At 49.2% G+C, this 12,147-nt stretch overlaps 1 protein-coding gene across 1 annotated transcript in view; it reads left to right on the top strand.

Annotated features, from left to right (window-relative positions):
- The first annotated feature begins 514 nt into the window (after positions 1–514).
- The window catches only part of LOC144488081 (uncharacterized), a 58,023-nt gene continuing 46,390 nt past the window's right edge, over positions 515–12,147 (top strand). Inside the window, exons 1-3 of the mRNA XM_078206107.1 lie at positions 515–689; positions 3,752–3,921; positions 4,907–5,012. Of these exons, the coding sequence (XP_078062233.1) occupies positions 605–689; positions 3,752–3,921; positions 4,907–5,012 (361 nt within the window). The 5' untranslated portion in view covers positions 515–604. The remainder of the gene's footprint in view (positions 690–3,751; positions 3,922–4,906; positions 5,013–12,147) is intronic.

Here is a 12,147-nt window from a genome sequence, read left to right as displayed (position 1 = left end):
AGAGAGACAGAGAGAGAGAGACAGAGAGAGAGAGAGAGAGACAGAGAGAGAGAGAGGGGAGAGAAAGAGAGAGAGGGACAGAGAGACAGAGAGAGAGAGAGAGAGAGACAGAGAGGGAGAGACAGAGAGAGGGAGAGAGAGAGAGACAAAGAGGAGACAGAGAGAGAGAGACAGAGAGAGCGACAGAGAGAGAGACAGAGAGAGAGAGAGACAGAGAGAGAGAGAGACAGAGAGAGAGAGACAGAGAGAGAGACAGAGAGAGAGAGACAGAGAGAGAGAGAGAGAGACAGAGAGAGAGAGAGACAGACAGAGAGAGAGAGAGACAGAGACAGACAGACAGAGAGAGAGAACAGAGACAGACAGACAGAGAGAGAGAGACAGAGAGGGAGAGACAGAGAGAGAGAGAGAGAGAGAGACAGAGAGAGAGAGAGAGAGAGACAGACAGACAGAGAGAGAGAGACAGAGAGAGAGAGAGACAGTGGGCTGAGGGGATGGGCCGGAGCAGTGACCCCCTCACGGTGCTGTGTTGTGTCTGTGCAGAGACCCCGAGGCGGGCGATGTGCGCCGGAGGAGGGGCCTGGAGCTACGATTCCGAGGACTGGAGATGGAGATCAAAGGGCGTGGGATTCTGTGCAACGTTTCCGGAACCGTCCAACCCGGGGAACTGCTGGCGGTGATGGGACCCAGCGGTAACCGGGGGCGAGGGGGGGGGGGTGATGGGACCCAGCGGTAACCGGGGCAAGGGGGGGGGGGGGGGGGTGATGGGACCCAGCGGTAACCGGGGGCGAGGGGGGGGGGGGGTGATGGGACCCAGCGGTAACCGGGGGCGAGGGGGGAGGGGGGGTAACCGGACCCCGGGGGCGAGGGGGGGTGATGGGACCCAGCGGTAACCGGGGGCGATGTGGGTAACCGGACCCCGGGGGCGAGGGGGGGTGATGGGACCCAGCGGTAACCGGGGGCGAGGGGGCAGTGATGGGACCCAGCGGTAACCGGACCCCGGGGGGGAGGGGGAGGGTAACCGGACCCCGGGGGGGAGGGGCGGGGGGGGTAACGGGACCCCGGGGGGAGGGGGGGTGATGGGACCCAGCGGTAACCGGACCCCGGGGGGGAGGGGGGGTGATGGGACCCAGCGGTAACCGGACCCCGGGGGGGAGGGGGGGTGATGGGACCCAGCGGTAACCGGACCCCGGGGGGGAGGGGGGGTAACCGGACCCCGGGGGGAGGGGGGGTAACTGGACCCCGGGGGGAGGGGGGGTAACCGGACCCCGGGGGGAGGGGGGGTAACCGGACCCCGAGGGGGAGGGGGGGTAACCGGACCCCGGGGGGGAGGGGGGGTAACCGGACCCCGGAGGGGAGGGAGGGGGGTAACCGGACCCCGGGGGGGAAGGGGGGGTAACCGGACCCGGGGGTGGAGGTGGGGAAACTATAGGAAGGGCTGGGGGAGGGGGGGAGGGAGGGGGTAACCGGACCCCGGGGGGGAATGGGGGGTAACCGGACCCCGGGGGGTGGAGAGTGGGGGGGAGGAGTGGGGGGGAGGGGTGGGGGAGGGGGGTAACCGGACCCGGGAGGGAGAGGGGGGGTAACTGGACCCGGGGGTGGAGGTGGGGAAACTATAGGAAGGGCTGGAGGGGGTGGAGAGAACATTCTCAATGAATGGACGCCTTGTCTCCCCTGGATTGCAGCATCCCAAAGGTGGACAAGTCTCTGAGGGAAGACATTCCTCCTCGTCTCTGTCCAAAATGGCTGCCCCCTCCATCGATTGCCCCTCCCCCTCCTGCCCCTAACCCTATCCTGGCAGCAAGGGCACGGGGTAAAGTCTGTTGGCACCCCCCCAACCCCCGCCTCCCTGAGGTGGGTCCCCGAATCAGGCCCGAGGGACACATTCCCTCAAACACATCTAAGCTCAGGACAGCCATTGGCGATGGGGCGAGCGGGCCAATCCCAGCGGCACGGGGTGACACGGTGATCAACACTGCTGCCTCACAGCGCCAGGGACCCGGGTTCGATTCCCGGCTCGGGTCACTGTCTGTGTGGAGTCTGCACATTCTCCCCGTGTCTGCGTGGGTTTCCTCCGGGTGCTCCGGTTTCCTCCCACAGTCCAAAGATGTGCAGGTTAGGTTGATTGGCCATGCTAAGTTGTTCCTTAGTGTCCAAAGATGTGCAGGTTAGGTGGATTGGTCATGCTAAATTGCCCCTTCGTGTCCAAAGATGTGCAGGTTAGGGGGATTGGCCATGCTAAATTGTCCCTTAGTGCCCAAAGATGTGCAGGTTAGGGGGATTGGCCATGCTAAATTGCCCCTTCGTGTCCAAAGATGTGTAGGTTAGGGGGATTGGCCATGCTAAGTTGTTCCTTAGTTTCCAAAGATGTGTAGGTTAGGTGGATTGGCCATGCTAAATTGTCCCTTAGTGTCCAAAGATGTGCGGGTTAGGGGGATTGGCCATGCTAAATTGCCCCTTAGTGTCCAAAGGTGTGTAGGTTAGGTGGATTGGCCATGCTAAATTGCCCCTTAGTGTCCAAAGGTGTGTAGGTTAGGTGGATTGGCCATGCTAAATTGCCCCTTAGTGTCCAAAGATGTGCAGGTTAGGTTGATTGGCCATGCTAAGTTGTTCCTTAGTGTCCAAAGATGTGTAGGTTAGATGGATTGGCCATGCTAAATTGCCCCTTAGTGTCCAAAGATGTGCAGGTTAGGGGGATTGGCCATGCTAAATTGCCCCTTCGTGTCCAAAGATGTGTAGGTTAGGTGGATTGGCCATGCTAAATTGCCCCTTCGTGTCCAAAGATGTGCAGGTTAGGGGGATTGGCCATGCTAAGTTGTTCCTTAGTGTCCAAAGATGTGTAGGTTAGGTGGATTGGCCATGCTAAATTGTCCCTTAGTGTCCAAAGATGTGAAGGGTGGGTGGATTGGCCATGCTAAATTGCCCCTTAGTGTCCAAAGGTGTGCAGGTTAGGGGGATTGGCCATGCTAAATTGCCCCTTAGTGTCCAAAGATGTGCGGGTTAGGGGGATTGGCCGTGCTAAATTGCCCCTTAGTGTCCAAAGGTGTGCGGGTTAGGTGGATTGGCCGTGCTAAATTGCCTCTTAGTGTCCAAAGATGTGCGGGTTAGGTGGATTGGCCATGCTAAATTGCCCCTTAGTGTCCAAAGGTGTGCGGGTTAGGTGGATTGGCCGTGCTAAATTGCCCCTTAGTGTCCAAAGGTGTGCGGGTTAGCTGGATTGGCCATGCTAAATTGCCCCTTAGTGTCCAAAGATGTGCGGGTTAGGTGGATTGGCCATGCTAAATTGCCCCTTAGTGTCCAAAGGTGTGCGGGTTAGGTGGATTGGCCGTGCTAAATTGCCCCTTAGTGTCCAAAGATGTGCGGGTTAGGTGGATTGGCCGTGCTAAATTGCCCCTTAGTGTCCAAAGATGTGCGGGTTAGCTGGATTGGCCGTGCTAAATTGCCTCTTAGTGTCCAAAGGGCGAGAGAGAGGGGAGGGAGTGTGATGATTTGCGGGGTGGGGGGAGGTACGGTGAGGAGGGAGGGTGTGGGGAGGTGGGGGGGGGTTGGGGTCGGGGGGGGGGGGTTGGGAGTGGGGGTTGGTGCGAGTCCCAGGAGTGAGGCCTGGGTTTTTCCTGTTTGGTTCATGTGGGCCTCACCGGGGATGGGGGAGCCAGAGGGCCGGGCCGAGGGAGGGGGTGGGGGGGGGTAACGGCTGGGAAGAGCGGGGCACGGCCTGTTAACCCATGCCGGGTCATTGTTTTTTTATCTGCAGGTTCGGGAAAGACCACGCTGCTGAGTGCTCTCTCCGGGAGACAGCCAGTTCAGTCTGGAGTCATCAAGGTGAACGGAGTGGTGCTGAACAAACAGCTCCGCCGCAAGATCTGCTACGTCATGCAGCAAGACATCTTCTTCCCCAACCTGACGCTCAAGGACACACTGATGGTGAGTCACTGCCGGGGCCTGGATGTGAAACAGGCCCAACTCAGCACCGCAGGCCGCAAGTGAGGCCTGGGCTTTTCCTGCTCGCCTCGTGTGGGCCTCAGTGTCACGCCGTGAGTGAACTCAAACCAACTGACTAGGCCGCAAGTGAGGCCTGGGCTTTTCCTGCTCACTTCGTGTGGGCCTCAGTGTCACGCCGTGAGTGAACTCAAACCAACTGACTAGGCCGCAAGTGAGGCCTGGGCTTTTCCTGCTCGCTTCGTGTGGGCCTCAGTGTCACGCCGTGAGTGAACTCAAACCAACTGACTAGGCCGCAAGTGAGGCCTGGGCTTTTCCTGCTCGCCTCGTGTGGGCCTCAGTGTCACGCCGTGAGTGAACTCAAACCAACTGACTAGGCCGCAAGTGAGGCCTGGGCTTTTCCTGCTCGCCTCGTGTGGGCCTCAGTGTCACGCCGTGAGTGAACTCAAACCAACTGACTAGGCCGCAAGTGAGGCCTGGGCTTTTCCTGCTCGCTTCGTGTGGGCCTCAGTGTCACGCCGTGAGTGAACTCAAACCAACTGACTAGGCCGCAAGTGAGGCCTGGGCTTTTCCTGCTCGCTTCGTGTGGGCCTCAGTGTCACGCCGTCAGTGAACTCAAACCAACTGACTAGGCCGCAAGTGAGGCCTGGGCTTTTCCTGCTCGCCTCGTGTGGGCCTCAGTGCGAAATCGGGCCAATTTACTCGGCCGCAAGTGAAGCCTGGGCCTTTCCTGCTCAGTTGGTGCGGGGTTCAGCACCACATGCACATTGGATGCGAGGTGAGGCTAAACACAGCCCTAGGTCTTAAATACCTGGCCTGCATGTGGGCCGTCTCCCCAGTTCTCTGTGAGTAGCGGGGCAGGGGGAGGGGCGAGCTCCTCGGTAGGCCTCAAACGCAGCCTGGTATTTTCCTGCTGTGCGATGCTGGACAGACTCCTGATTCTCCTCGTTGTCCTTTTCAACCCATGCAGTACCAGGCCCACCTGAAGTTACCCAGCTCAATGAGGTTACAGGACAAGGAGAAGATTGTGACGGACATTGTGGAAGAGTTGGACATTAAGAAATGCTACAACACCAGTGAGTGCACGATCGGAGATAGGGAGGGGTGTAGGGGCTGGAGGAGGTTACAGATATAGGGACGGTTTTTTGGCACTGGAGGATGTTACAGAGATAGGGAGAGGTGTAGGGGTTGGAGGAGGTTACAGAGATAGGGAGGGGTGTAGGGGCTGGAGGAGGTTACAGAGATAGTGAGGGGTGTAGGGGCTGGAGGAGGTTACAGAGATAGGGAGGTTTGTAGGGACTGGAGGAGGTTGAAGAGATAGGGAGGGGTGTAGGGGCTGGAGGAGGTTACAGAGATAGGGAGGGGTGTAGGGGCTGGAGGAGGTTACAGAGATAGGGAGGGGTGTAGGAATGGTGATACATCACTCTGGCACTACTGTACCCTGGATTATTAATCCAGTAACATAAACATGTGATTTATATAAATGATCTGGAAGAAGGTGTAACTGGGGTGATCAGTAAGTTTGCGGACGACACGAAAATGGCTGGACTTGCAGATAGTGAGGAGCATTGTCAGAAGCTACAGAAGGATATAGATAGGCTGGAAATTTGGGCAAAGAAATGGCAGATGGAATTCAATCCTGATGAATGCGAAGTGATGCATTTTGGTAGAAATAATGTAGGGAGGAGCTATATGATAAATGGCAGAACCATAAAGGATGTAGATACGCAGAGGGACCTGGGTGTGCAAGTCCACAGATCCTTGAAGGTAACGTCACAGGTGGAGAAGGTAGTGAAGAAGGCATATGGCACGCTTGCCTTTATAGGACGGGGCATAGAGTATAAAAGTTGGGGTCTGATGTTGCAGTTGTATAGAACGCTGGTTCGGCCGCATTTGGAATACTGCGTCCAGTTCTGGTCGCCACACTACCAGAAGGACGTGGAGGCTTTGGAGAGAGTACAGAGGAGGTTTACCAGGATGTTGCCGGGTATGGAGGGGCTTAGTTATGAGGAGAGATTGGGTAAACTGGGGTTGTTCTCACTGGAAAGACGGAGGATGAGGGGTGACCTAATAGAAGTGTATAAAATTATGAAAGGCATAGATAGGGTGAACGGTGGGAAGCTTTTCCCCGGGTCGGTGGTGACGTTCACGAGGGGTCATAGGTTCAAGGTGAGGGGGGGGGAGGTTTAACACGGATATCAGAAGGATGTATTTTACACAGAGGGTGGTGGGGGCCTGGAATGTGTTGCCAGGCAAGGTGGTGGAGGCGGACACACTGGGAACGTTTAAGATTTATCGAGACAGCCACATGAACGGAGTGGGAATGGAGGGATACAAAAGAATGGTCTAGTTTGGACCAGGGAGCGGCGGCGGCTTGGAGGGCCGAAGGGCCTGTTCCTGTGCTGTATTGTTCTTTGTTCTTTATAACCCCTACACTACTGTACCCTGGATTATTAATCCAGTAACATAACCCCTACACTACTGTACCCTGGATTATTAATCCAGTAACATAACCCCTACACTACTGTACCCTGGATTATTAATCCAGTAACATAACCCCTACACTACTGTACCCTGGATTATTAATCCAGTAACATAACCCCTACACTACTGTACCCTGGATTATTAATCCAGTAACATAACCCCTACACTACTGTACCCTGGATTATTAATCCAGTAACATAACCCCGACACTACTGTACCCTGGATTATTAATCCAGTAACATAACCCCTACACTACTGTACCCTGGATTATTAATCCAGTAACATAACCCCTACACTACTGTACCCTGGATTATTAATCCAGTAACATAACCCCTACACTACAGTACCCTGGATTATTAATCCAGTAACATAACCCCTACACTACTGTACCCTGGATTATTAATCCAGTAACATAACCCCTACACTACTGTACCCTGGATTATTAATCCAGTAACATAACCCCTACACTACTGTACTCTGGATTATTAATCCAATAACATAACCCCTACACTACTGTACCCTGGATTATTAATCCAGTAACATAACCCCTACACTACTGTACTCTGGATTATTAATCCAATAACATAACCCCTACACTACTGTACTCTGGATTATTAATCCAGTAACATAACCCCTACACTACTGTACCCTGGATTATTAATCCAGTAACATAACCCCTACACTACTGTACCCTGGATTATTAATCCAGTAACATAACCCCTACACTACTGTACCCTGGATTATTAATCCAGTAACATAACCCCTGCACTACTGTACCCTGGATTATTAATGCAGTAACATAACTCCTACACTACTGTCCCCTGGATTATTAATCCAGTAACATAACCCCTACACTACTGTACCCTGGATTATTAACCCAGTAACATAACCCCTACACTACTGCACCCTGGATTATTAATCCAGTAACATAACCCCTTCACTACTGTACCCTGGATTATTAGTCCGGTAACATAACCCATACACTACTGTACCCTGGATTATTAATCCAGTAACATAACCCCTACACTACTGTACTCTGGATTATTAATCCAGTAACATAACCCCTACACTAATGTACCCTGGATTATTAATCCAGTAACATAACCCCTAAACTACTGTACCCTGGATTATTAGTCCGGTAACATAACCCCCACACTACTGTACCCTGGATTATTAATCCAGTAACATAACCCCTACACTACTGTCCCCTGGATTATTAATCCAGTAACATAACCCCAACACTACTGTACCCTGGATTATTAATCCAGTAACATAACTCCTACACTACTGTACCCTGGATTATTAATGCAGTAACATAACTCCTACACTACTGTCCCCTGGATTATTAATCCAGTAACATAACCCCTACACTACTGTACCCTGGATTATTAATCCAGTAACATAACCCCAATACTACTGTACCCTGGATTATTAATCCAGTAACATAACCCCTACACTACTGTACCCTGGATTATTAATCCAGTAACATAACCCCTACACTACTGTACCCTGGATTATTAGTCCGGTAACATAACCCCTACACTACTGTACCCTGGATTATTAATCCAGTAACATAACCCCTACACTACTGTACCCTGGATTATTAATCCAGTAACATAACCCCTACACTACTGCACCCTGGATTATTAATCCAGTAACATAACCCCTTCACTACTGTACCCTGGATTATTAGTCCGGTAACATAACCCATACACTACTGTACCCTGGATTATTAATCCAGTAACATAACCCCTACACTACTGTACTCTGGATTATTAATCCAGTAACATAACCCCTACACTAATGTACCGTGGATTATTAATCCAGTAACATAACCCCTAAACTACTGTACCCTGGATTATTAGTCCGGTAACATAACCCCCACACTACTGTACCCTGGATTATTAATCCAGTAACATAACCCCTACACTACTGTACCCTGCATTATTAGTCCGGTAACATAACGCCTACACTACTGTACCCTGTATTATTAATCCAGTAACGTAACCCCTACACTACTGTACCCTGGATTATTAATCCAGTAACATAACCCCTACACTACTGTCCCCTGGATTATTAATCCAGTAACATAGCCCCTACACTACTGTACCCTGGATTATTAATCCAGTAACGTAACCCCTACACTACTGTACCCTGGATTATTAATCCAGTAACATAACCCCTACACTACTGTCCCCTGGATTATTAATCCAGTAACATAGCCCCTACACTACTGTACCCTGGATTATTAATCCAGTAACATAACCCCTACACTACTGTATCCTGGATTATTCGTCCAGTAACATAACCCTGCACTTGTCTACCCTGGATTACTAATCCAGTAACATAGCCCCTACACTACTGTACCCTGGATTATTAATCCAGTAATGTAACCCCTACACTACTGTACCCTGGATTATTAATCCAGTAACATAACCCCTACACTACTGTACCCTGGATTATTAATCCAGTAACATAACCCCTACACTACTGTACCCTGGATTATTAATCCAGTAACATAACCCCTACACTACTGTACCCTGGATTATTTATCCAGTAACATAACCCCTACACTACTGTACCCTGGATTATTAATCCAGTAACATAACCCCTACACTACTGTACCCTGGATTATTAATCCAGTAACATAACCCCTACACTACTGTACCCTGGATTATTAATCCAGTAACATAACCCCTACACTACTGTACCCTGGATTATTAATCCAGTAACCTAACCCCTACACTACTGTACCCTGGATTATTAATCCAGTAACATAACCCCTACACTACTGTACCCTGGATTATTAGTCCAGTAACATAACCCCTACACTACTGTACCCTGGATTATTAATCCAGTAACATAACCCCTACACTACTGTACCCTGGATTATTAATCCAGTAACCTAACCCCTACACTACTGTACCCTGGATTATTAATCCAGTAACATAACCCCTACACTACTGTACCCTGGATTATTAATCCAGTAACCTAACCCCTACACTACTGTACCCTGGATTATTAATCCAGTAACATAACCCCTACACTACTGTACCCTGGATTATTAATCCAGTAACCTAACCCCTACACTACTGTACCCTGGATTATTAATCCAGTAACATAACCCCTACACTACTGTACCCTGGATTATTAATCCAGTAACATAACCTCTACACTACTGGACCCTGGATTATTAATCCAGTAACATAACCCCTACACTACTGTACCCTGGATTATTAATCCAGTAACATAACCCCTACACTACTGTACCCTGGATTATTAATCCAGTAACATAACCCCTACACGACTGTACCCTGGATTATTAATCCAGTAACATAACCCCTACACTACTGTACCCTGGATTATTAATCCAGTAACATAACCCCTACACTACTGTACCCTGGATTATTAATCCAGTAACATAACCCCTACACTACTGTACCCTGGATTATTAATCCAGTAACCTAACCCCTACACTACTGTACCCTGGATTATTAATCCAGTAACATAACCCCTACACTACTGTACCCTGGATTATTAATCCAGTAACATAACCTCTACACTACTGGACCCTGGATTATTAATCCAGTAACATAACCCCTACACTACTGTACCCTGGATTATTAATCCAGTAACATAACCCCTACACTACTGTACCCTGGATTATTAATCCAGTAACATAACCCCTACACGACTGTACCCTGGATTATTAATCCAGTAACATAACCCCTACACTACTGTACCCTGGATTATTAATCCAGTAACATAACCCCTACACAACTGTACCCTGGATTATTAATCCAGTAACATAACCCCTACACAACTGTACCCTGGATTATTAATCCAGTAACATAACCCCTACACTGCTGTACCCTGGATTATTAATCCAGTCACATAACCCCTACACTACTGTACCCTGGAATATAAATCCAGTAACATAACCCCTACACTACTGTACCCTGGATTACTAATCCAGTATCATAACCCCTACACTACTGTACCCTGGATTATTAATTCAGTAACATAACCTCTACACTACTGTACCCTGGAGTATTAATCCAGTAACATAACACCTACACTACTGTACCCTGGATTATTAATCCAGTAACATAACCCCTACACAACTGTGCCCTGTATTATTAATATAGTAACATAACCCCTACACTACTGTACCCTGGATTATTAATCCAGTAACATAACCCCTACACTACTGTACCCTGGATTATTAATCCAGTAACATAACCCCTACACTACTGTACCCTGGATTATTAATCCAGTAACATAACCCCTACACTACTGTACCCTGGATTATTAATCCAGTAACATAACCCCTACACTACTGTACCCTGGATTATTAATCCAGTAACCTAACCCCTACACTATTGTACCCTGGATTATTAATCCAGTAACATAACCCCTACACTACTGTACCCTGGATTATTAATCCAGTAACCTAACCCCTACACTACTGTACCCTGGATTATTAATGCAGTAACATAACCCCTACACTACTGTACCCTGGATTATTAATCCAGTAACATAACCTCTACACTACTGGACCCTGGATTATTAATCCAGTAACATAACCCCTACACTACTGTACCCTGGATTATTAATCCAGTAACATAACCCCTACACTACTGTACCCTGGATTATTAATCCAGTAACATAACCCCTACACGACTGTACCCTGGATTATTAATCCAGTAACATAACCCCTACACTACTGTACCCTGGATTATTAATCCAGTAACATAACCCCTACACTACTGTACCCTGGATTATTAATCCAGTAACATAACCCCTACACTACTGTACCCTGGATTATTAATCCAGTAACATAACCCCTACACTACTGTACCCTGGATTATTAATACAGTAACATAACCCCTACACTACTGTACCCTGGATTATTAATCCAGTAACATAACCCCTACACTACTGTACCCTGGATTACTAATCCAGTATCATAACCCCTACACTACTGTACCCTGGATTATTAATTCAGTAACATAACCTCTACACTACTGTACCCTGGAGTATTAATCCAGTAACATAACACCTACACTACTGTACCCTGGATTATTAATCCAGTAACATAACCCCTACACAACTGTACCCTGGATTATTAATCCAGTAACATAACCCCTACACTACTGTACCCTGGATTATTAATCCAGTAACCTAACCCCTACACTACTGTACCCGGGATTATTAATCCAGTAACATAACCCCTACACTACTGTACCCTGGATTATTAATCCAGTAACATAACCTCTACACTACTGGACCCTGGATTATTAATCCAGTAACATAACCCCTACACTACTGTACCCTGGATTATTAATCCAGTAACATAACCCCTACACTACTGTACCCTGGATTATTAATCCAGTAACATAACCCCTACACGGCTGTACCCTGGATTATTAATCCAGTAACATAACCCCTACACTACTGTACCCTGGATTATTAATCCAGTAACATAACCCCTACACTACTGTACCCTGGATTATTAATCCAGTAACATAACCCCTACACTACTGTACCCTGGATTATTAATCCAGTAACATAACCCCTACACTACTGTACCCTGGATTATTAACACAGTAACATAACCCCTACACTACTGTACCCTGGATTATTAATCCAGTAACATAACCCCTACACTACTGTACCCTGGATTACTAATCCAGTATCATAACCCCTACACTACTGTACCCTGGA

The sequence above is a fragment of the Mustelus asterias genome, unplaced genomic scaffold (genome assembly GCF_964213995.1).
Source record: "Mustelus asterias unplaced genomic scaffold, sMusAst1.hap1.1 HAP1_SCAFFOLD_1281, whole genome shotgun sequence".
Classification (NCBI taxonomy): domain Eukaryota; kingdom Metazoa; phylum Chordata; class Chondrichthyes; order Carcharhiniformes; family Triakidae; genus Mustelus; species Mustelus asterias.
This window is presented reverse-complemented; position numbering and strand designations above follow the sequence as displayed.